We start from the raw sequence: 25634 nt of genomic DNA, 5'->3' as shown, positions 1-25634 counted from the left end.
CACATGTCAGATCTGCATCAACACACAGACACACCCGTGTGGCGTGCACATCTCTACACACATACACAGGAGGAGGGCAGCAGGAGGCAGGAAGGTCATGAGCTGAATGATGAGCGTTAAATCGGCAGTAATAGACACACAGTCTGCAGCTCTACACGTACACCGGCTCACATCCCTCCCCCTGCTCTCCCTCCTCCTCTTCATCTTCCTCTTCCTCCTCCTCCTCTTCCTGCTCGTCCTCCTCCTCTGGGCCCATGCTCAGGGACACATCGCTGGCCTCCAGCGGTTTAGGGTAGCGGAAGGGGCAGCCGTTGTCGTCAAAGAATCTGCGGAAGGTGAACTCATAGAAGGCGTGCTCCGGGTGCTTCCCGTGTGGGGAGCAGAGCGTGTCCAAGGCTCGGGTGCTGTCCCCACTGTCGCTCCATGCCCCGGGGCCGCCCTCCTCCTCCACAGGGTCAAAGTTGGATGTGTCCATCGGGTGGGCGATCTTGGGCCGGTAGGGGGCCAGCTGCTGCCGCAGATTGCTGGAGAAGTCCATCTGGGTGAAGAAGGGGTGAGCCTTGATCTCGCCGGCACCGTTAGCACCCAGACGGTCCTCAGCGGAGCAGCAGAGTCGACCGATGATGTCGACGGCCTCGGGGCTCAGTTTGACCTGGGCGGGCACCTGCAGTGTGCTCTCCCAGTTAATGACCTACAGAGGGAAGAGACACAACACAAGGTCACCACAGCTATAGGAACGTCAGTGGCAGACGGTACACACTCACAGTTTTGATCTCAAAGTTCTTTCTTGAACTCGGAAACAGTGGTTGACTCATACTGTATGATCTTGGCGTTTGGTTCACTCCAAACATGGTACCTAGGAGCTGCCAAGACAGAGGCCTGACCTGCTGCGACTGAACTCACCCAGGGACACCAGGCTGACATTTATTCATTCATTTATTATTCCATACTTTAATTTCTAAATCACAGCTTTTCTTCACTGACCTTAATCTGAGTCTCAGTAGGTGTCGGGGCCAAGAAGGGCGGCTGTCCCACCAGCATCTCAAACAGGATCACTCCCACACTCCACCAGTCACACAGCTGGGTGTAACCTGCACAACAAGATCAGATTCATCTGTAAGTGATACACACAGCACAAATCCAGAGGTATAAGTACTTATACAGACATATTCTCTGTTGTGTTGCCAAAATAAATCCAAACCTATATGACTGGACCATGTGTGAATTTATTTTGAAAGGACAGACACAGGAAGTGTCCACGCTCAGCAGTCAGACAGGAATCAGGTTAATTTCCAGGGCTGGTACCTGCGGTTATTCCACAGGCTAGTTAATAACATGTCGGGCAGGAAATCCAAAGTGTGGGATCATTTTGAGAAGGTGAAGGATGAACCCAAGGTGATATGTAAACTCATCTTCATTGGTCGACTACAAACATGACGTATCATCTGAAACATGGAAGTAGCTACATGCCCATTAGCCCACAGCGTCATTAACAGGCGGCTCGCTCAGTGTGTGACGTGCACTTGTAGATAAAATATAGGCCTATATTAATGAAGGTTCATTAGTACGGTTTTGTATTTCTCTGTAATGTAGCACAGTGTTAACAATGTTATTGATACTATTACCACTAAATCTTTTTCTGACATATAACAGTGTCATAGTATGTGTATTGGAACACACACTTTATTTCTGACACTGTGATCTACAGCACTTCTCCATCATGTTCTCACCCACCTTTGCGCAGCAGCACCTCAGGCGCGATGTAGTTGGGTGTTCCCACCAGGGAGTGAGCCAGGCAGCGCTGGTGCTGCCGGTTGGCGCGCTGCTCCAATGTCATCAGCCGGTCGCCACAGCGACAGTTAGACACGTCGTCCCAGAAGTCACTGGGCTCCATGCTGTCCTGTCTGACGTGGCTCCCTGCAGGCAGAGGAAGGGGAACAGTGCTGTTAGACACACAGTGAGCAGCGATGGAGGAAGATTTCAGATCCTTTACTTCAGTACAAGTGCTAATACCACACTGAAAATACTCCACAACAAGTTTAAGTCTTGCATTCAAAAATGTAGTTAAAGTATGTTGGTGTTATCAGATAACTAGACTTGCATTATGCAACCTGCAAAACAAGTGATTCGGGGTCATTATAGAGTATTTTGTTATATGTAACATATAAGTTGCATGTTTACAAACTCCTCATAGAACCTCTTAAACACTGTGTTAAATTATGTGCATGTTAAGATATTTAGAGCACTAAACCATCCTCACAAACAGCCTCACCTTTCTGGTAGTACTTGGAGTTGTGCGTCCAGCGGAAGCCTGTGCACAGACCGAAGTCCGTCAGCTTGATGTGTCCGTCCAGGTCAATGAGGATGTTGTCGGGCTTGATGTCGCGGTGGATGAAGCCCATCTTGTGGACGCTCTCAATGGCCAGCGTCAGCTCCGCCACGTAGAAGCGTGCCAGAGGTTCGGGGAAGACGCCCATTCGGATGAGCAGGCTCATCATGTCTCCTCCGGGGATGTAGTCCATGACGAAGTAGAGGCTGTCGCGGTCCTGGAAGGAGTAGTAGAGACGCACCACCCACTCATTGTCTGCCTCCGCTAGGATGTCACGCTCTGCTTTCACATGGGCCACCTGAAACAAAGACGGTACAAAGACGTGAATGTCTCTATATTCAACTGGTGCAAATGCACAGACCTCTCAAGATGTCACAGGTGAGTAAGAATGTATGAACTCACCTGGTTGCGGTTGAGGACGTCTTTCTTGCGCAGTGTTTTCATGGCATAAAGTGCACCCGTGTCCACTTTACGTGTGAGACACACTTCTCCAAAAGCACCGATGCCCAGTGTCTTGATTTTAACAAACATGGACTTGTCCATTTTGGCACGGCGTAGCCTGTTGTAGTTGGACTCTTTCTGGTTCAGCATTTTCCTCATCTGCTCCTGCTCCGCTTCCGACAGGCCGGCCTGGAGAAGGACAACAGTGTAAGAAAGATGGCGACAGGAACCCTTGAGGGTAACTAGTGTTTTTCAACCTGGACCCTTGTTAACCCCTGTTTTTGTGTCAAGTATATAGTCCAGTATTAAGGGAGACCACTGCAGCCGGCAGCTGCGAAACAGGCTGCAATGTAACCACTCGGAGAAGTTTAAGTCCACTACAAGCACTTGTTTTGTCACTGACATTATGGCAAGAATCCCAACAGAGAGATGTTTTTATTAGAGTAAGATCGTTTTTGTTTGACCAGAAACAGCCCCCAAATTGCTATCACCAATTCCACCAGACTCCATTTAAATAAACAGTAATTTTAGGGTGAATAGAGCCAGTATATTTTCACATCTAACTGGGTGAACTCAGGGATTATTTCAACCAAACCAGAGTTGGTGATTGTTGGAACATTGGAGACTCAAACCAAGATAGACTGCATTAGTTTTATTTTCTGGTGGCTTTGGAGATCCAATATTTCAGGGCTGTTTCTGGTCAAACAAAAAGGATCTTACTCTTGAAAAAATCCCCGATCTGTAGGGTCCTTTCATTAATGTCAGACATTTAGAATAATAACCTGAGCCTGTCAGTGGCAAAAAACAAACACTTGTAGTGGACGTGCTTTAATGGGTTGAACATGTCCTGAGTGGTTACATTGCAGCCTGTTTCATCACTGTCAGCTGCAACACTCTCGCTCAATACTGGACCAGCTTCAGACATCGTTGAAGACACAGAAGACACACTGAGACACAGAAACATGGGAAAATAGCGTCCAGGCTGAAAAACACTTATGGTTAAAAACAAGTTTTCGTTTAATGATTTAGGAATGTGACATGAGCTGAACCCTGTGCCCTGACCTTTGTCGTCAAATTTAACTAATTCTCTTACCTAACCGTCTGGGTCTGGCTGTGGTATTTTCTCCAAAAATGCCTTTCAATCACTTTAAGAGGAGATCAAAGGGGCAGAGGCCAAAGTCATGACTCAGGACAAGCTCATGCAAACACAAGTGTGAACTCACTGACTTCTCATTCCGAGACAAAGGTCTTGTTGTCTCAAACAAAAGTCCTGAGGGAGAATTCTCTGGATGACAACCTCTTGGACATCATGGCTCCATACAAACGATTATCATTCTCATACGCAGACAGTCAGTGGTTTAATTTGCCTTCAACCCACTATGACAATCAACTTTCAGGGACTCAAAGCTTGTTTGAGACCTGATCATTTTCACAGCGAAGAATTTTGTGGTATTATTTATTCATGTACATTTTCCTCAGATGCCTAACAACCGATGGATGACTTTTTTGCCTTTATTGGAAAGGACAGGTTGAGTATGAAAGGGGGCGACATGCAGCAAGGGCCGCGGGTCGGAATCAAATCCAAAGCCGCTGCGGCAAGGACATAGCCTTTGTACATGGGGCACCTGCTCTACCAGGAGAACTACAGGACGCCTCAGTGCCAAAAGTGCTGTTTGCAGTGGAAACACTAGGGTCTAGGTACCATGTCTGAAGGGTTACTTTTGGTTCCAAAGGTACCATACCGAAAGTGTTTGGTGGAAACGGGGCTCAAGTGGCCTCTGTGCAACGTAATCTGTTATGTATGGGCTGAGGATAAATGAATGAGGCAAAGTGGAACTACTGATTAAAAGCAGCGTTAAACTTCACCGTCAGTTTTACCATGAGGTCGTCTTTCTTGCTGTCTGGCCGGTCTTACCTTGGACATCTCTTGTTCCAGCTGAAGCCTGCGGTTCAGTTTCTGCTGGTGGGTCTTCATCACATTCTCTATGTGCTGCTCCATGTAGAACTTGAAAGCAAAAGGTGAGTAGGTCTTGATGCGCGACTCTCTCTTCTCCTCATCACGTCCGTTCTTCCTCACTGGCACAGGGGACGTCTGGATCTGCTTCTTGTCTTTCACCGTCTTCTCTCCCTTGCCCACCTTCGTCTTCTCCTTGACCTGCTGGCTCTCCTCGCCCTTTCCGCTCCCTCCGCTGCCGCCGTGTTGGCTTCTGGTGGCAGTGCTGCTGAGGTCCTGAGCTCCACACATGACTCCGGCTCCTTCCTCTGCCCCGGACATGAGCAGGTTTTTGGGGTACGGTGGTGGTGGGCAGCGTGGCTCCTGAGCAGGCTCCAGAGAGTAGGTCTCCTCTGGCATGTAGGCCAGCGGCTCTGCTGCATCCTGCCCCTGAGCGGTCATCCAGCTCGGGTGACACGGCCCCACAGCCGTCTTGGGCTCTGGCCTCATCACACGGATACTCTTGACCGGCTGTTGGATGGGTGGTGATGTCACAGCCGTGATGGTGTTTGGAGGGCCGAGGGAGGGGTCCTGTTTGCCAGCTGGAGGGGGTGCAGCCATCGCAGGCCGGACCCCACCGGGCCCCGCAGAGCGGCTGTTGAAGGAGTTGGTTCTGCTGGGGACACGCACCTCCCCCCTGAATGGGCCCTGGGGTTGAGGCTGCCTGGCTTGAGGGGCCCCTTCAGGCCCTGGAGGCCCCGCCCAGTGGTGCTCATACAGGTCCAGATTGAGGCTGGCCCTGGATGGAGTCATCAAGCCCTGGGGCATGTCGGAGAAGTCAGGACCAATGGCTGCCACCGCACCTGGGGAGCGTGACATCATGTGGACCTGATGGGAGGTGGGGCTGGCCTGGCGCGGGTGGGAATGCGCTGGCAGGTACAGGTTTGCAGGATACCCTCCCCCTGCTCCTCCTGGACCGTTCTGGCCCATGGCCCCTTTCCCCTGCATGTTGACATAATTGTCTGGGGGCGCCATTGGGGGCGGTGCCATCTTGTTCTGGAAGGAGGCAGTCCTCTTGACTCCATAGCCTGAGGGCTCCATCATGTGCGGCCTGGTGTGGCCGTAGTCATAGTGTGGGCCTGGGACAGGGCCCCCTGGTGGCTGAGGCTGGAGCTGCAGAGGCTGGCCAGGGACGTTGTAGCTCATCATGGGCCCGTGCTGCTCCATGCTGCCAGGGTAGCCCTTCTGCTGGGCCCCTGGAGGGTACATGGGGTTGGCTGGGTTGCTCTGGGTGGCCATCACTGGTGGATAGGTGCCCATACTGGGAGGTCGTCCCATTGGGTTTCCCATAGCAGGGCCCTGTGCTGCACCAGACGGGGGCATCATGTAGTTCATTACAGGGGGAGCACTCATGTAGGGTCTGGGCATCTCACCCTCAGGACCGTATCCACCTGCCCCCTCATACATGGGAGCCCCCATCTGGTGGTACGGAGGCATGGCACCTGCCTCACCTGGAGCCTCTAGTGCAGGTCGGTGGTCCATTGAGTTTGGCATGCCGGCTTTTCCTGAAAAGACAAGGAACAAAATCACTCGATACATTCAGCATGGTCTTAAATTTTTCTTGCCAGAAGTAATTACAACAATAAGAGCATAAAAATCTACCAACCAAAACCAACTTATTGAGTTTGCATTTGTACCTGGTGAAGTCTGCTTGATGACACGGACGATGAGCTCATTGCGAGGGTCGAGGTAACCCATTTTGCTGATGTACTCTAAGGCCGCTTCAATGTTCCTACTTCCTGTCTGCTTCAGCGCCCGCACTGCCATCTCCTGTGAAGCACAAACACAAACAAAAAGAGATGGTTAGAAACTTTTTAAGACCTTTTTCGAGACTCTTTTCAATAACACCCCTTCTTTCACTTGACAAAAAAGGCTTTATGTTCTCTAAACACAAGTCGCTGTACAAAAACTTGGTCTGAAACTGGTAAAATCCGAAATTACATCAAGAATTGATTGACCAAAGAATAAGTTAACAAAACTACAAATCTGGCCAGACTTCCAGTGCCTGTTTTTCACAGTTACAAACACACAAGAACCGTAAACATGAGCTTTAAATGACAGTTATTGCAGCTGGTATCTGCAATTAATCACACAGGATTACGCGAACAAACACAGGCACGTACATGCCTGCTACACACATGAACTCAAAATGAGGATACTCTGCCTTGAAGGTGTCCCAACACCCAACAAAAATAAAGCAACCCACACATTTAAAAAACATTAGCCCAGTAGGTTCAGGAGCACAGAAGCACCTGCATCCTGGGGTCACATACCAGGGCTTTCCTGCGCCTGTCACAACATCACACAAAAAACATACCATTGAAACGAGGCTGCAGGAAACTGGAAAAATAATTCCTAGAAATGGAAAAGTTCATGACAGGTTTTTTCTTTCTTTTTCTTTTGTGGTGAAACAGACAATTTAACTGTGAAAAATATGGGAAATTAAAAATGATGCGTGAACAGATCCTCAGTCAGCAGTCAAATAAAACTCTGAGCCAAGGCAATGATCATAGCACCTCATGATAATTGGCCCAAATTTCATGTGAATGACTCAGTAGTTGCAGCACGGTGTTTACCTCAGTGGCCCTAACGGACAAGCTTCACTGGAAATGAACAAAGACTTTCCTATAACGGATGATAATGGTGTTTCTGCAGCTTGTATCCCACTTAGAGGAATAGTTCGGATCTTTAGAAGTGGGGTTATATGAGGTAGTGAGTATATTAAATCCAGTAAATGTCAGCTGGCACATCCCCAGTTTGGAGAAGCAGGCAGGAGTACCGACACGGAAGCTAAGCTGAAATGTACAACAGTTTACACTATATTTAGAATATTTTCACTGCTTCACCTTACCATCAGACAGCTATCTCTGACAGGTAACTAAAGCCATTAAATTGCTCTCATCCAAGCCAGACTCCATTGAAAAAAAACAGTAATTTAACATAGCTGAACACAGCAGCTGCTGATCTACCGCTGCCTCCATCAGTTAGTGTGTTTGTTATTGTGTGACTCTGGAGTTTGAAAGTGTTAGTTCAGATTCACCAAAGTCGCACAATAACACAAACTACCTAAGTGATCAGGGCAGCAGTAGATCAGTAACTCACGTGTTCAGCAAGCCAAAGTTTCTGTTTTTGTCAATGGAGTCTGGTGGCTTTGACGATAGTACAGATGGGGAACTTAAGTTAACTGCTTTTACGTAGGAACAGGCTGTCTGACGCTAAGATAAAGTGGTGAAAATACTAGAAATATAGCATACACTTAAACTAATATTTTTTTAGGTGGCCAAAATACCTGCCTGCTTCTCCAAACTGGGGGCGAGCCAACTGACAACTACTGTAGGTAATATATTGATTATGGATAGGTCAATCCATTTCACACTAAACATGCATAAACTCCACATCACTACCAACCATTTCTAAAAGCATATTGTAGGATTAAACATTTTCAAATACAGTGCCCTCCAAAAGTATTGGAACAGTGAGGCCAATTCCTTTATTTTTGTTGTAGACTGAAAATATTTGGGTTTGACATCAAAAGATGAATATGGGACAAGAGATCAACATTTCAGCTTTTATTTCCAGGTATTTACATCTGGATCTGATACACAACTTAGAAGATAGCACCTTTTGTTTGAACCCACCCATTTTTCATGAGAGCAAAAGTATTGGAACATGTGACTGACAGGTGTGTTTTGTTGCCCAGGTGTCTCCCAGTTACATTGATTATTCAAACAATAAATAGCACTGAATGTCTGAGCTCAGTTACAGATTGGGTACGATAGGTTTTGCCTGTGCAGACTGCATTTAGAGGTGGAACCAACATGAAAACCAGAGAGCTGTCTATGGGTGAAAAAGAAGCAATTGTGAATCTGAGAGAAGATGGACAATCAATCAGAGTCATTGCACAAACATTGGCCATAGCCAGTACAACCATTTGGAATGTCCTGAAGAAGAAAGAAACCACTGGTGTACTAAGCAACAGACGTCGAACAGGTAGACCAAGGAAAACATCAGCAGTTGATGACAGAAACATTGTGAGAGCTGTAAAGAAAGACCCTAAAACAACTGTTAGTGACATCAGCAACAACCTCCAGAGGGCAGGAGTGAAGGTATCACAATCTACTGTTCGCAGAAGACTTCATGAACAAAAGTACAGAGGCTACACCAGAAGATGCAAACCACTCATTAGCAAGAAGAATAAGAAGGCCAGGCTGGAATTTGCCAAAAGGTACAGAGATGAGCCTCAAAAATTCCAGGAAAAAGTTTTATGGACTGATGAGACAAAGATTAACTTTTTCCAAAGTGATGGAAAGGCGAAAGTTTGGAGAAAGAAAGGATCTGCTCATGATCCCAAACATACAAGCTCATCTGTGAAGCACAGTGGAGGTAATGTCATGGCTTGGGCTTGCATGGCTTCTTCTGGGACGGGCTCTTTCATCTTCATTGACGATGTAACACATGATGGCAGCAGCAAAATGAACTCAGAAGTCTACAGAAACATTTTGTCTGCTAATTTAAAGAAAGATGCAACCAAACTGATTGGGAGATCCTTCATCATGCAGCAAGATAACGACCCAAAACACACTGCCAAAACAACAAAGGAGTTCATCAGGGGCAAGAAGTGGAAGGTTTTAGACTGGCCAAGTCAGTCTCCAGACTTAAACCCAATAGAGCATGCATTTTACCTGCTGAAGAGGAGACTGAAGGGAGTAACCCCCCAAAACAAACAACAGCTGAAAGAGGCTGCGGTGAAAGCCTGGAAAAGCATCACAAAAGAAGAATGCAAAAGTTTGGTGATGTCAATGGGTCACAGGCTTGATGCAGTTATTGAAAGCAAAGGATTTGCAACTAAATATTAAGTCTCATTCACTTTAATCTATTTTAAGTTTATATGTTCCAATACTTTTGCTCACCTAAAAATTTTGTGTTCCATTACAAATAATGCTATCTTCTACGTTGTGTATCAGATCCAGATGTAAATACCTGGAAATGAAAGCTGAAATGTTGATCTCTTGTCTCATATTCATCTTTTGATGTCAAACCCAAATGTTTTCAGTCTACAACAAAAGTAAATGAATTGGACTCACTGTTCCAATACTTTTGGAGGGCACTGTATACTCTTCATTTCAGGATGGTTTAAGGGTGCTTTCAGACCTAGAGTCGTCTTCTTTGGTCCAAATCAGGGACTAATTTTGTCACAAAGAGTTGGTTCATGTTCTCACAGCAGCATTTACAAGTGGACCAGATCAAACGCCTTGTGTGAGAAAGCTGCTCTTGATTCGTCAGAATTTCCATGTGGGAAAAATCCAGGAAGTAAAGCAAACGTTGAAGAAGAGTACACTTGCAAGATTCATGTGACACTTTCTAATGTCACAATGGAGGGACAACTACGCAGGTTGATTTTAGCGCTGCTCATCGTGGACTATATTGCTGTCATTGTTCATTTTAGTCAAACCATACAGTTTGAAAACGAGGCGCGGCTCCAACTAGAAAACAATGTTTTGATGCATTGGATGTGCTGAATGTGCATATTAAGGCAGTACAGGAGGAGGTGCACATTAATAATCCTCCAGGACTGTAACATGCTCATGTTTAACCCAAACAATGTGTCATGTGACTGCAGTTGCTTCACATCCAGGTCGGAACACCTTCTCACCACAAACCAACCGCACCAGAGTTCCTTTGTAGCCGGACTGAGACCACCTCTTCAAGAAGGTCTCAGTCTGGTTGTTTTGGTGCGCACCTGAGTGTGACTGCTGTGTTCACACCTGCCCAAACGAACCACACTGAGGGGGCAAACAAACTTGAGTTTGATTGAACCGAACCAAACAGGGCAGGTGTGAAAGCACCCTGAGACTCAAGAGACTCAAAATTCTTTTGAGATTGATTGTAGATGGCAGAGAATATCACCTTTATTTCAGTCAGTCATGAGATTCAAAGCACTGACAGATCTATGCCGAAGGGAGAATACCAGTAACAACACACGGATACTGTAAAAAGGATCACTGGAAGCAGCATGCATTAATAAGATTCCTGTTTGGCAGCCAACTCTCATATCTCAGCTATGGGACTTTCCCACCATCAGTAATGCACCACCCAAATTATTAATGCCTAGCGGATTTAGTTTGCATAAGATATTAAATGCATGAGATTGTGTTTTATTCTTCAGTTAACTGTGCAGCCTGGCAGCGTTTACTGAAGATCCACATCTGAAACTGAGTGCATTCTTCCTGTAAAATGGCCTTTTATTTAATTATTTGCCCTCTGGCTCCCTCCTCAATCATACTCAGGGAGCTCATCCCCAGCTCCAACAGGTGGGTCACTGTAAAAGCCCCGAGCTATGTAGGTCACCTATGTGAAAAATGCTGGTTAACCACTCTGGCATTTTCTCTCCATCAGCTGCCGTGTAATTTATGCTTTAGACACAGCAGCAAAAATGTGAAGGAGGAAACACGCAGAGCATTCCTCTTGCGTTTACGGCCTTTTATTAAACAATGCCAATCATTCCTTTGGTCCTCTCCTGTTAATTCAGAGCAGGAGATCTCAGAAAGCTTTTCAGCGAGCGAGAGATTCAAATGAGAAATCCACTCAGCCCCCTCAGACCAAAGATGACTTCACGTGTACTTTAGCTGCGGCGAGACAGAACCAATTGTGGTTCTGGTTTATAGTTTGAAATGTTGAGATTTAGATCAAGATAATAAAAAAGGGACACAAAAGCCAAACTGACAGTTTCATGGACTCGATTCATAACAAAGAGTCTGTTAGCAGCAAGAAAATATTACAGAAAATAGGCCATTGTGGTGAAACAGCAGAGACAATAATCTCCTGAGTATGATGCACACAGATGAGCTGGCTGTATTATTTCTCAGGCTGTCTCTATATGCACCATTTACTGTACATGAAAAGTGAGTTTCTCTTATTACAGTCTACTACGTTTAGTCTTTCGGCATATGGGACGACTGTTGAAGAAAACACTCTGGTATAAGCAATAAAAATGTTGAGATTTTTATTAATTTCAGTTCACATATACAACAGGGCTTCTATATTGTTATCTTTTATTCTATACAAATAAAAGTTGAACAGAACTAGTGTCATACATGAGTCATACAGCAGGTAAAAACATCCGCTTGAGGAGTCGTTCTTCATTAGTTTTAATGGGTTTAAATGCGTTTTGAGGAAACTTCAGATCTTTCTTTTAGATATCATGACTTCAACACATTTGTGAAAAAACCTTGATTTTGATCATGGATAAAAGTGTGATCATTCATGCAATCTAAAAACTTCAAAGTTGTACTGTTAGATAGTTGCCCAAAGTATGTCCATACCAGATTTCAAGACTTTAGCTCGATCAGAGAAAAAATTATAAGGCATTAACACACTTATTCTGTTTCTGGGGTGAAACTTTTTAGCTTCAAACCAGGAACCTCTTGCTATGAGGCTACAGTGCTAACCACCATTTTGTTAACTTCTAAATTTGCCCTGTGCCAGAAAAACATCTCTGTCCCGAACAAGAATTCACAACTTCAATCAATTAAAAAATGTGTTAAAAGCCTTCAACTCTAAAACTCACAGTACATAATGATAACATCAGTGTAAAACTGTACCGCTATAATTATCTTTGTTTAAATATATTTTTCATCAAAATGCTGGCCTTTTAAAGATGAGTCCCAGATTTTTGTTAACTTTTGTTTTCTACAAAAACAGAATTTTATCAGATATAAAAGGGGTTAGCTATATTCCACGGACTCCTGTCTCATTTCCTAGTTTCCAAAAAGTCGGGAATGCTGTTCGAGTACTGGTCCGCTTTTTATTTTTTGATGAATTTTTTGAATAATACTGCTATCAGGTGTGTCTCAACCATACCAGATCAACTTTGCAGCCCTTATAAATCACACCTTAATAAGAATTATAGTTTAAAAATTAGTATTTTGATTAATATTAAGAGAACTTCTAGCAACTTTGAAAAATAAAATGGTTACTCAATACGACTGCTGTGAAATTAATGAATACATAACTTTTTGACATCTGTAAGACGTTATCTCTGTCAGATCTTACCTCTGACATCCATCATATATGCTATTCAAGAAAAAATTCAATCAGTGGGAGGTTGGCCCATTACAAGGAAAAAAATATATTTTCCAGCCTAGTTGAAAAGCAAAAATCAAAACCCCCCAAAATAAGGTTTTGTCCCAAATCTCAAGTATAAGCGACTTAAATTCACCTTATTATTGTCGGACATGAAAACACTGTCCTGTGTATGTTGTGCAGTCGTGTACACATCAACCACACCTGCAAATCAAAATTCCTCCAGGTGGTGTGGTGGGCGAACAAGACGACCATCAACTTCCTGTCTCTTTTTCACAATAGTAAACATGTAAACAAACAGACTGTGAGATAAACACAACAGAAAATCGTCTTCCCCTCTCCGACGCAGCGACCCACACCTACATGAGGAAATCCCCTCAAATGGCATATGACCTCACTGCAAAGACATTTCAGACCTCGGCTCTCACAGAGCCGGCATTCAGCCCCGACACTCAGGCACCCCTGCTGGTCGCACGCAGCAACTGCAGCGACACATTAAACTCTTCAGCAGATGACGGTATCAGGAGGGTTTCATTACTCACAGTCACTTATACGGCCATGAGAGGAGGTCACAGCGACCCTGAGAGTGTTAAATCATTGCTGTACTCACTGAATTACATCACAACAACAATAAACTGGAGCTAACTGAGGGTGCTTTGGATGTAAAACCAACATATGTGCTTATTTATTACTATGATGTCATTAAATGTGTCATTATGAAGCATTAAGTAGCTTCACATTAAGGAAACAGTATGATAATTGTCAAATCCTCAGCATATTACAGTTTTAGTTTCACACCATAAATATAAAAAGGTGCTCTGCAGCTATTATAACATATGCATTATTATTTATGGACGACTGCGACGGTCTCTCCATTGCTCTTCCCAAAAAGACCGTTAAACCACAGCAGCACATTCAGACTGCTGCTGCTGCTGCTGTTGCTGCTGCTGCTGCCAGATTTCTAACAAGAACCAGGAGAACTGAGCACATTGTTCCTACTCTTAAATCTTTACAATGGCTTCAGGATCATTTTAGAAGATTTTAAAGTGCTGCTGCTAGTTTATAAATCACTCAGCAGCCGGGCAGTCGGAGAGAAGTCCCTCGAGTCTGGGAAAAATAATAAAAATGCATTTAGTAACTTGCTGAAGATCTTCAGTGAAAAAAAACTTTTGTCTTCTGCTTTCAATTGGTTTTCACTGATGCACTTCTTTCCTTCAGTACATTTGGGGCAGTTTATTACTGAACTGTCACTGAAACTATTTACACTCACTGACTACATTTACATGCACAAAATATTCTGTTTTTTGTCCTCATTCTGAAAATGTTTCTAGATTTCCTGATGTAAGATTACAGAGGGTTTTTTTTACATCACTGACATTTTACTGTCTCACACTCTTGGTACCGTTTCATCTCATATCTTATGAAGCAGGCTCCTATATTCATGGTTCTGATGATGTCACTCGTCATTAACACCCCCGCCTCTTTCACATGAACCTGCTCATGGCTGGATAGGAAAACCCAGAGTTGACTGACCTAGTTGATAACCAGCTTTGTAGTAGCGGTTATCCAGACGACCAATGTGATGAGTTAGTCAAACCAGATAACGAAAATATATCCTGGGTAAGATGCTGGCTTCGTAGTACAGGTCTCTGTTCAACTGTGCAAACTCAGCCTCCCTCTTTCATTCCTTCCACCGTCTTCTTGAAAATGTGTGTTAGGATATTTGCGCACATCCAAATACCTGCTGATATCCAAGTCTTTCATAATGTTTTAAGGTGGGTGTGTTTCTCCTTTTGACCAGAAGCATGGGCTTTTCTTTTGGCCATGGATCTCTATCCCTGCCTTTCAAACTGTTGGTGAGTTGGTTTGTGTACAACACACAGAGCTGACTGTGAACAGACAAGAGGCCATGTGCCGCAAACTGCAGTAAATCCCCCCCCTGAGATGCGCATCCTGAATGTGCTGTGCTTAAAGAATGCTACTAAAACCCAATTAACACCGGCATATCCCTCATCTTAATCGGAAAACGCGTTATTTTACTATGTTGTTTACATGACCCGTATCAAATTCAGAATACTTTCATATTTAGAATAATAGTGGAATATTGGTGTGCATGTAACTGTAGTCATTGTTGCTTTATTTGGTATGCCAAACAAAAACTAATGTGGTCTAATACAACAGTCCTGCAATAAATCCTGCTACAGTTTGTGATGCTGTTGAACAGTCCTGGTGTTTCTGTTATTTTGTCCACCCCATTCACGTCAATGCAGGACGGCTTTATAACTGAAACACCTCTCTGATATCATCCAACAATAGAAACAACAAAAAAGAAAAGCAAGAGCAGCTGAGGAGAGGAGTTTCATCGCCGTGTGGCCGTTTTGTGTCTCAGTTTCTCAGACACACTGACCAGCTTAATTTGTCGGGAGGAAACTAAATCAAAACCGTTTAACAGAGGGACCACGCAGCAACTGTGGGCACAGTCTGCTCTCAAAGCCAGGAAATGCCAAGGCCACACACTTTCTACGCCTTCTGTAACATCTGTGTGTGTGTGTGTGTGTGTGTGTGTGTGTGTGTGTGTGTGTGTGTGTGTGTCCATCACAGTGCGTCTGTATAGGTGGAAATACACAAGTGCATGCAGCGTGCACACGCCTGCGTTCAGCCCCTCCCATTGCATCCGCATGTTCATACACACATACACTTCTGTGTCCCTGAGCCCGAGACTGACTGACCATCCACACACACACACACCACTGTTTATACTCTGTTTCCTGTGTGTGAGTGTGTGTGTGTTTGTGTCTGTTGCATTCCTGTGTAGCCAGTAGAGAGTGCTGGCTGCCAGAGCCGCCCAGTAATGTCACATTATGTCCTTCTCTCACTCGCTCAGTCCGTCTACCTCGTTTGTTTCACTGCTTTACTCAAATTCTTACTCGCTTTAATGGTGCGATGATAATCAAGTACAGCATAACTGAGTTATTAAGGGTCTACATTGTGTAAGTGAGGCAGATTTAAAGGGGCAGTTAACCACAAAATCAAAGATACATATTTTTCCTCTTACCTGCAGTGCTATTTATTGTCTAGATTGTTTTGGTGCGAGTTGCCGAGTGTTGGAGATATCAGCCGTAGAGATGTCTGCCTTCTCTCTAGTGTAATGAAACTAGATGTCACTTGGCTTGTGGTGCCCAAAGTGCTCACAGCTAGTCCAATGAGATCTCTAAACAAATTTCCCGGGTCAATACTGGTTTGGGTCAATCTTTTCAGACCTGTGACATCCTCTAGTTAGAACTTGTAAAATGTATTTTTAATTTCACTGTCTTTAAATATTTTTTGTTTCAGGTGTCTTCTTTAATGTGAAATCAGGGTTTCCCAAACATTTATTTATTTATTTGTGGCATCGCATCACCATTAAACCATCTGACCCAGGCCTGTTGTTGGCTCAAAGAGTTATTATTCTCTCATGGAAGAAAGTTGGCAGGCTGAGTATGGGTAAATGGATTTCTGAATTATCAACAACTCTGCCCTTGGAAAAGATTACACATGCTGTCAGGGGTAATTAATCAGTCTTTCACAACATCTGGGGTCCCTTCTTGTGTTTTATAGAGAGGACAGACTGAACCCACATGATGGGAGCAGCGGGGGACTGGCTATAAGTGAAGCTCTGCAATATCCAAATCTGTCAGGTTTTTTTCTTTGTTGTTGTCAAAATGTATATGTTGATATAATCTGTACTTGAACTGAAGTGAAGTGTTTTGTATTGCACTAACATGGTCCTTAATCGTAGTTTATGATTTTTTTCCCCCTTTTATTATTATTTCTTTCTTTCATTTATTAATTTTTGTTTTATTCATTTTTTATTCATGTATTTGTTTAGTTTATTCACTTATTTTTGTTTAATTATTTATTTTTTATCTATCTATTTACTTTACTTTTCATTTATACTTTTGGGGTGGATTACGTGTGTTAAATCTTTGGTGGTTGTACTGAGATTTTTTTCGGGTATCTTTTTTTTTTTTTACGTGTTTCTGGATGTATTTATATGCACGTAATGTTATGTGTATGTCTTTGTTTATTGCTGTTAAAATCAATAAAGATACTGTTGTGAAGGAAAAAAAAAAAAGATACCCGAAAAAAATCTCAGTACAACCCCCAAAGATTTAACACACGTAATCCTCTGAATTTAGAGTGGGGACACAGAATGATTCAAAGTGACACACGGGCATTAAAAAATGAAATAAAATAAAGTTGGCTGTCATTGTATGTCTGTGTCCCCGACCTCTTCGCCAGCTAACGTCACACATACACTGTAATTCTTTGTAGTTTAAGCACAACAGAAGATCTCTTTTTCCACTTGAGGGTCAATAAATTTGATCTTGTCTTCTACAGAATAATAAACCAGTATCTGTGATAGGTATAAAATATTTGGTTTAAATATCAAACAGCTCTGAGACAGAGAGTCACATATAAACTGAAAGATATAGTGAACAATCAAAACACAGTCAGAGTCTGCTTTTTATTGTTCGTCGCTTCCTCTCTTGGATCGTGTGTGTCTGTGTGCGCCTGTGTGTGTGTGTGTTGGGTGGAGGCGGGCCTGGTGACCCCGGCTGTCATGGCGACAGATGTTCCTCGCTCACATTCCTCAGCCCAGGAAGCAGGAATTCAAGCTATTTGCATTCTGGATAGTCTTTCTCCCATCTCTCCTCCTCCCTCGTTCTCTTTGTCGAAAATATCCAGGCCACATTTGTACCCTTGTCATAATGGTCACGGGGCCGCAAGCCGCCGAGTTATCCCAAACGCATAATCACCAGCCTACAAACTCTACACACACAAACTGCTCTGACAGACTGACATGACAAGCACACACGCACACACACACTCTTTTTGTTTTGCACGGCGGTGACAGTCTGTTTTATTTTATATATTAGTCGTCTGTTTGACCCAGTTCTGAAACACACTCCAGCATGGGGGGAAATCAAAGCCATATGGAAGACGCTCAGATGGATAGACGTCCATGCATCATTTCCAAACAGAGCGCCATAAAAACCTGCACCATCCTCCCCCCTCCTCTTCCTCATCCATGGCAGCAGCATGTAAGAATCTCAAATGAGGTTACGCCTAAAATTATTACAGCAAGCCGAGAAAAGCCACGTCCTCCACGGCAACATACAAACCATGAACACTAACACATACATTGCTTCCCAGTCACATCCTGTTGGCCTCGTCGTTACATAAACACCGCAGTGTTTGCTCGCTCACACGTCGAAGGCTTTAATACGCTTAGCGTGCGCCGGATTCCTGCCTGGCCGCAGTTTGTCCTGTACGTACAGTAGGAGGCCTGTGAGGACGGCCGTGAAGCTCAGGGAAGGAACACACACCCCTCCTTCCCTTCGTTTCCTTTCTTTCCCCTGTCATCTCGATGCGTGGCATGCTGCCCCCCCTCGCCCTCACTCCCCCTCCAAAACATTTCCTCCTTTAAAAAAAAAGAAAAGTGATTATGTAACGAGCCACATCGCTCTGTAATTTGCAGCTGGAGAAGACGGGAGAGACAAAGAAGGAGGAGGAAGACGAGGCCAGCTGATAAGAGTCGGCCTGAACAAACAGGGTTGCAGAGAAGAAATTAGGTGAGGGGTGTTCAAGGACGCAGCGGCTGACCTGCGACGGCCATAATGGCTCTGGAAGAAGTTTTAAAAAGAAAAACTACGGTTAGGTGGCCTAAAAATGGAGGCTGTCGTCTCTCAAAGAAATCTAGAGCAGCAATATGAATGTGGAATTAATGACACCTGAATATTAACACAATCAAGTGTGTGTGCAGGTGAGAGGAGGAAAGTCAAAATGAGTATGAAGACGAACTGTAGTCTCTATTAAACATGTTGAACTGGCATCAGAGGCAGGTTCTTTTTATTATTTATTACTTACTTCACCTCGATCTTTTGTTTGTTTTTGGTATATATTGTGTACTTTTTGGATTTGCAAGTTATTTGCACTGTATTATTACCTTATACTTTTAATATTTGCATTCTTTCCACTTTGTATTGCAACTGCTGCTCAGCAATTTACCTCAGAAACCTTAGTATATACTTGAATATGTCAAAGTCAGATGCTGGGTGCAATAGGAAACATTTTATACAGATTCACAGCGGTGTGAAAATGCTTGCCTAGTTTGTTTTGCTTGTCTTTAAATTATGTTTTATTTGGATTATGAACTCAGACTTGTGATTTCCTCCTGTGCATCCGTACACCATCTGTGCATGAGGGCTGTCAGCTGGCCATTAGTAGACATTAGCTTTTGATCATTCAACCTCTGCCTGCACTTATTGTTTGAAGTCTGTTTAGAGGGTTGACATCCCATCAAGGGAAAGACATCAAAGCACGTCATGAAGCAACAGAGCCAAGTTTCAAAAACCACTTTAAAAGCTGTCTCAATTGAACCCATTAAGACTAGGACTGCCCCCCTGACTAAGAATTTTCCTAGTCGACCAACAGTCGTCATTTAGGGCCATTAGTCGACTAGTCTCCTCCATGTTTACTATATTATTGTAATGATTAAATGATATATTTTGGTGGTTTGAGTTGAAGGTGTGAGAAAGAATAGTATCAGTAACATTGTTAACACTGTGCTACATTACAGAGAAATACAAAACCGTACTAATGAACCTTCATTAATATAGGCCTATATTTTATCTACAAGTGCACGTCACACACTGAGCGAGCCGCCTGTTAATGACGCTGTGGGCTAATGGGCATGTAGCTACTTCCATGTTTCAGATGATACGTCATGTTTGTAGTCGACCAATGAAGATGAGTTTACATATCACCTTGGGTTCATCCTTCACCTTCTCAAAATGATCCCACACTTTGGATTTCCTGCCCGACATGTTATTAACTAGCCTGTGGAATAACCGCAGGTACCAGCCCTGGAAATTAAGCTGACTCCTGTCTGACTGCTGAGCGTGGACACTTCCTGTGTCTGTCCTTTCAAATTAAATTCACACATGGTCCAGTCATATAGGACTACACGTTCAGTTCTCTGATACATATTGATCACTTCACACATGTGCTTTGAAGGCAAAACAATCTGAATTAAACTAAATACTGGATTACTGATTACCCACATTGCTGTTGTTACATTATTGACTTGACCTCAATTCTGATGACTCATTCATTTCTGTACTTAACATCCATCAACATGTACTTTCCTCGTAAGAATGGAACAGACGCATGTCTACAGAGACACAGAGGGACAAAGACAGAAGACAGAAGAGGAGGAGGAGGAGTGGCGACATGTTGGGTGGCGACTCGATGGCAGCGGGAGGAATTGCTCCACCCTGCTGCCATTGAATGTTCACTTCCTGTTTGTATTGACTCTGCTCTGGTCCATTCACAATGGTGGAAGGCGGCAATGAAGGTCAACCAGTCGCCATCGCAAGCGAGGAAATGGCTCCATTCAGCCGACAAGTTCTTCACAGGTTCTTCTACTATCTCTGAGAGACGTTTGAAATGAACCTTCATTTTTTGTAGTTTTTAAAATCACTTATATTTCTGTATTTTCAGTGTTCAATATTGATGGTTGTGACACACTGCACATACAGACCATGCCAACAATGGCCCTTTGAAAGCTTGCTCCCTATAAAACTCTAAACTTCAGTGTCTCCAGGGTCAGTAAAAGGTAAGAAGACAGGAAAAAACACCCCTTCATGACAGCTGATCTAGTACCAATGAAACCATTTCAGCCCCCTGACCCTCTCATTAATGTAAAGCGAGGTAACAAGACACAAAGCAAAGGCCCCACCATCAGCACACAGCCTCGTATAACTCCGCTGTGTGGCGGACGGGGGAGGATTTCTTCCTTAGTGCTGTGCATGGGCTTGAGCTGAGCATTCTTCACATGCCGAGCTCCATCACAGGGCCCGTCCTCGAGTCCTTTAACCACTGGTGTACCAAATCTGAACTGGATCAGCTGCATTTTATGATGCAAGCCTGCCTCATTCTCTTAAATATATTTTAAAGCAGTTCCCAAAGAGAGGACACTATGGAATCCCTGAAATGAAAAAAGAAATCCTGGGATCCATTTTCTAATTCTGATCTAATGTGTTTTCTCACCTGTTTGCAAAATGTTTTGCCAGGGTAATCTCTTTAATTTACTATCTACTTTTTCATCTGTGAAAAAGAAATGGTAACCTGCACTACAATACAAGGTGCCACCTGCTACTCAGTTTTAAACGCGCTCTCACGCCGATGGACAAACCATCAGGAGCAATTTGGGATTCATTATCTTGCTCAAGGACACTTTGACATGCAGCCAGGGATTGAACTGCTGATCTTCTGATTAGTGGACAACCTGCTCTACCTCTGAGCCACAACCACGAGAGACATGACAGTAAAATTGTGGACCTTGCTAACACACAATATAGGTACTAGGTTCAGGGGAAAAAATCAATACAGCATAATATTGTGATATTCTTGTGTGGCAATATCGTATCGTCACACAGTGCCAAGTATAGATTTTCAGTAACCACTTATCCTGTTAGGGGTCAAAGGGGGGCTGGAGCCTATCCCAGCTGACACTGGGCGAGAGGCAGGGTTCACCCTGGAAAGGTCACCAGACTATCACAGGGCTGACACATAGAGACAGACAACCATTCACGCTCACATTCACACCTATGGACAATTTAGAGTCACCAGTTAACCTGCATGTCTTTGGACTGTGGGAGGAAGCTGGAGCACCTGGAGGAAACCCACACTGACACTGGGAGAACATGCAGACTCAATGCTAACCACTGTGCCACCTTTAAAATTTCAAATTAATTAAATCTAAATGATTAATATGACGGGCAGCACGGTGGTGTGGTGGTTAGCACTGTCGCCTCACAGCAAGAGGGTTGCCGGTTCGATCCCGGGTGGAGGAGCCCTTCTGTGCGGAGTTTGCATGTTCTCCCCGTGTCAGCGTGGGTTTTCTCTGGGTACTCCGGTTTCCTCCCACAGTCCAAAGACATGCAGATTGGGGACTAGGTTAATTGATAACTCTAAATTGTCCGTGTAGATTGACCTGTGATAGTCTGGTGACCCTCAAGAGGATGAAGCGGTTAGAAGATGAATGAATGAATGATTAATATGACATAGACAAATTAAACTTTAGGTAGCACACTAGAATAATATAATCAGTTGCTTTTTCAGTCCACTAGATAATTTTTCTGCAGCAAAAAAATGGCTGAAATGTGATGAACAGACGAACAACTTAATCTTATTGGATAGTTTTCCTTTGGGGACATAATTTACAGTTAAGAAAATGTAATAAATCCTAATATATTAATGCAATAATTAGCATATCGCAACATGTTTAAAATCGCAGTAATATTGTATTGTGGCTTAAGTATTGTGATAATATTGTATCGTGGATCCTCTGGTGATTCCCAACCCTAATAGGTACCTTGCGTTAAAGAGTGCAGGGAGAAATTAAACCTCACCTGGAGGACAACATAAATGCTTCTAGTCCTATTTAGAACAAAGGGTCGTGGTGCATTCATGGTTGAAATGAGTATTACAACAACATGTAGAAAATTATACTGACGGAAATATGTCACCTGACAAATTAAGAAATTAAGAAAGACTATCCTGGCAAAACCTTTTTTTCAGCTGTTCTTACGTCAAAAACGCAGGAGATAGGATTCTACATAAATTGACTGAAGAGCAGAGAAAGGAGTAAAATGCAACATTTAGTGCACGTGAAATGTTAAATGTGACAGTGGAAGACTTCCTCATTCATCTGCTGTGATTCCTACACCAGGATAAATATGTAACTGGAGTCATGACATATAATAACCTCTCAAACTGGACTCCCTGGGTCATATTTTATCTTCCAATAGTACAATATAGCAACAGACCCACGTCAACACGACCCTCCCTGTATTGTTATTGCTATTGTTGGAATGAACATGCGCTTTGTTTCAGCTCCATGTAACATCAGGGTGCAGCATGATGAATGTCTGTCCCCTCACCAGAACTATTGGCCCGTTTCCACTGAAGAAGTTCCTGGTACTATTTGGGGGGCAGGAACTACTACAGGAACGTCCTCTCGCTCGGCCCTCTCAACCGCCGGGTCTCCACTGAGAGAGCGGAGTACGAGGAAGGTTCCTGTAAAGTTACGGGCTCCGGATGTGACGTAATCGTTGCGCGACCATCTTGACTGGGGCGACGTAGGGACGCTGTTAGCTGATAGCGGTGTCTGTAATAACTCACTTAATGGCCCGTGAAAAAAATATTATTTCCAGCGGATGTCTTAGTTACAACATGATTGAGCCAACTGGAGTAGTTTCATGTCGTATCCGACAACGGGAGGCTTTTAACAGATGACGTCCTGATGTTAGCTTTGCTGCTGCTGTTAGCTGTCCCTGTCAGCTGCAGCCACTGATGCTTTCTAGACATCGTCATTTCGCAAAACTGAATAAATATCACACATAGCAACACAAAACTGCTTTGCTAGCTCAATCATGTTGTAACTAAGATATCCGCTGGAAAGAATATTTTTTTCACGGGCCATTTAGTGAGGTTTTTTTTACATGGCGGCGGAAGCTATATGAACGAGCTAACCCTCGTCTGCTGAGTTTTAAAAATGCCGGCTATTTTGTTGCTTTCTGTTGACGTCACATCCCTCCTTGAGTATATCCAATCAGCACCAATTGGATATTTCGGGGCCGTTCTGAGTACCTACCCCGAGGCAGGGACTTGTTTAGCCCCTGTAAAAGTTCCAGAACTCTGTCCTTCAGGGGTGGTTCCTGCGGTGGAGACACGCACCAACGGCCCCGGCCTCGTAAAATTACCCCGAAGTTCCTGCGGTGGAAACGGGCCTTATGTGGGTGCAATGACACTTTAAGAAGTTTTAGATACATTTTAGAAACTGAAAAAAGTTCTAAAAATTTAACTGTAAATATATTAAAATACATAAAATGGCTCTAAAAGTTTGGAAAGTATAATGTCGTGGTTTGATGCTGAGGTCAACTCTCCTCCATCTCAAGGTGAAGTGCAGTGACCCCTGACTGACAGCATCCACATGACGCCTACACTCAGTGACTCAGTGGCTGAAGGCTGCGCGTACAGGAGGCCCTCACTTCCCACAGAGACACTCTCCCTCCTCTTTCTTCTTCTCCAGAGACGTTTGATGGCGCTCTCGCATTCCTCACGCGGGACAGAGGGAGTAAACTCCAAACAGCCCAGTTGGGAAATCCACCTGATATTTCAGCGCTCAGGCCGGCGTTACGTAACAGTGCTGCACACTTGGCAGTAAAGAGTGTATTGTGTTGCATCTATGGCACTCTTGACTGCTTTCATTAAACATTCCTGACTGAAGGAGGCAGAGCGGCTTTGAACGTCTGAGTGGAGAGGCTTTTACAACAGCAGAGCAACACTTGCTGAGATGCACACAACAGTAACATACTCACACTCTGTGTTAATACATGCTACAATTCGTCCTCTGTCTCTCCGCTGTCTCACACATTCACACAGTAGAGGTGCAAAAGCAGTTTTATATTTTATTTCAGGAACTGTCACTGTCAGTTTTCCAAACAAAAAACTTTTATACGATATTAGTGGTAACTGCTGCTTTTTATGATGTCTATTTAAAATATTTTAGCATCTATTTTAGCATCTGGTGCCCACTTAAGACATGCGTTAATTGTTAATATCTTTGCACTTTCATCCCAACAATTTGGTCCACTTTGTCCAAGTGGTGTTGCCGTACCTCAGCAGAAATCGTTGCTCCACTACTGTAGGTACAACAATGTCAAACAGTGTATTGTCTCTATTTCATTACTTACACGTGTCTTAAAATTGTAAAACTAGAATGTAATCAATGTGTTATGTTGGATTTATGACTGATGACTGCTATAGCTTTTGTAAAGTGTTAGCATGTCATAAAAACGTCATAAAAATGTCTTAAGATAAATCAAAAGCTGACTCCCTGAAATGGCCCTCAGTCATCAACACTTTGAGAACTTCTGATGCTGGAGATTGTGGAGAAAGATTTTGACTTTTAAAGCTAACGTAGTTAAACCATTAGTTAATCTAATATTACCATGAAGCAGTCACACTCACTGATTTACAACACCGCCCTGCGAGGCACTGATACAGCTACAGATATCAAAGAGATGGTTAGATCGATATGAACATCAGCATCCAAAGCACATTCTCGTGCCCAGGACAGGACCACACACTCCTACGAGAAACTGTTGAGACATTAACCCATATACACACACACACATGCACGCTCAAACACATCTCCTCCTCTGTCTCTGGCTCACCTGGTCGCAGCCGGCGTTGACCAGCTCCTGCAGCATCTGCCGGTTGACCTCCCCGGCGCCTGCAGGGTGTCCTGACCCAGAAGATGGGCCCGACTCGTTGGCGAAGGGCATGAGGGACTTGCGGATTTCCCGCAAGGCATTCTGGTAGTTGTTGAACTTCTGCGGGGGTCGGAGCTGCTGCTGTCGACTGGCTGTGTCTTTCCCGCTCTTGCAGTCGGCCCCTCTGCCGCCCTCTGTCCGGGAGCTGCCCCCGTGCAGGGCCTGGCTCACCAGCTTGGCCGGCTGCTTCAGACCCTCCTTGATCTCCTGGAGCCGCTGGCGTGTGTTGCCCACATACGGGGCAGCAGGGAAAGTCTTGGGCCTCATGGCCTCAGTGCCCAGGGCAGGCACCTACTCTAAAAGGGAAACACACACACACACACACACACACACACACACACACACGAGCTGGCACACACTCCCCGACACCCTCCAAAAGATCCCTTTCAAGCTGGCTGACCTA

The 25634-nt window shown here is 44.1% G+C and overlaps 1 protein-coding gene across 1 annotated transcript; it reads right to left on the bottom strand.

The window, feature by feature from the left end:
* On the bottom strand, positions 1-25634 carry lats2 (large tumor suppressor kinase 2). The gene is made up of 8 exons (XM_033617241.2): positions 25133-25634; positions 6401-6533; positions 4686-6268; positions 2732-2959; positions 2273-2627; positions 1735-1917; positions 985-1091; positions 1-691 (listed from the first exon to the last, which is right to left on the bottom strand). The coding sequence occupies exons 1-8, from the start codon at positions 25496-25498 to the stop codon at positions 152-154; spliced, it is 3495 nt and encodes a 1164-aa protein (XP_033473132.1). The 5' UTR covers positions 25499-25634; the 3' UTR covers positions 1-151.

Source organism: Epinephelus lanceolatus, chromosome 14, assembly GCF_041903045.1.
Source record: "Epinephelus lanceolatus isolate andai-2023 chromosome 14, ASM4190304v1, whole genome shotgun sequence".
Classification (NCBI taxonomy): Eukaryota; Metazoa; Chordata; class Actinopteri; order Perciformes; family Serranidae; genus Epinephelus; species Epinephelus lanceolatus.
This window is presented reverse-complemented; position numbering and strand designations above follow the sequence as displayed.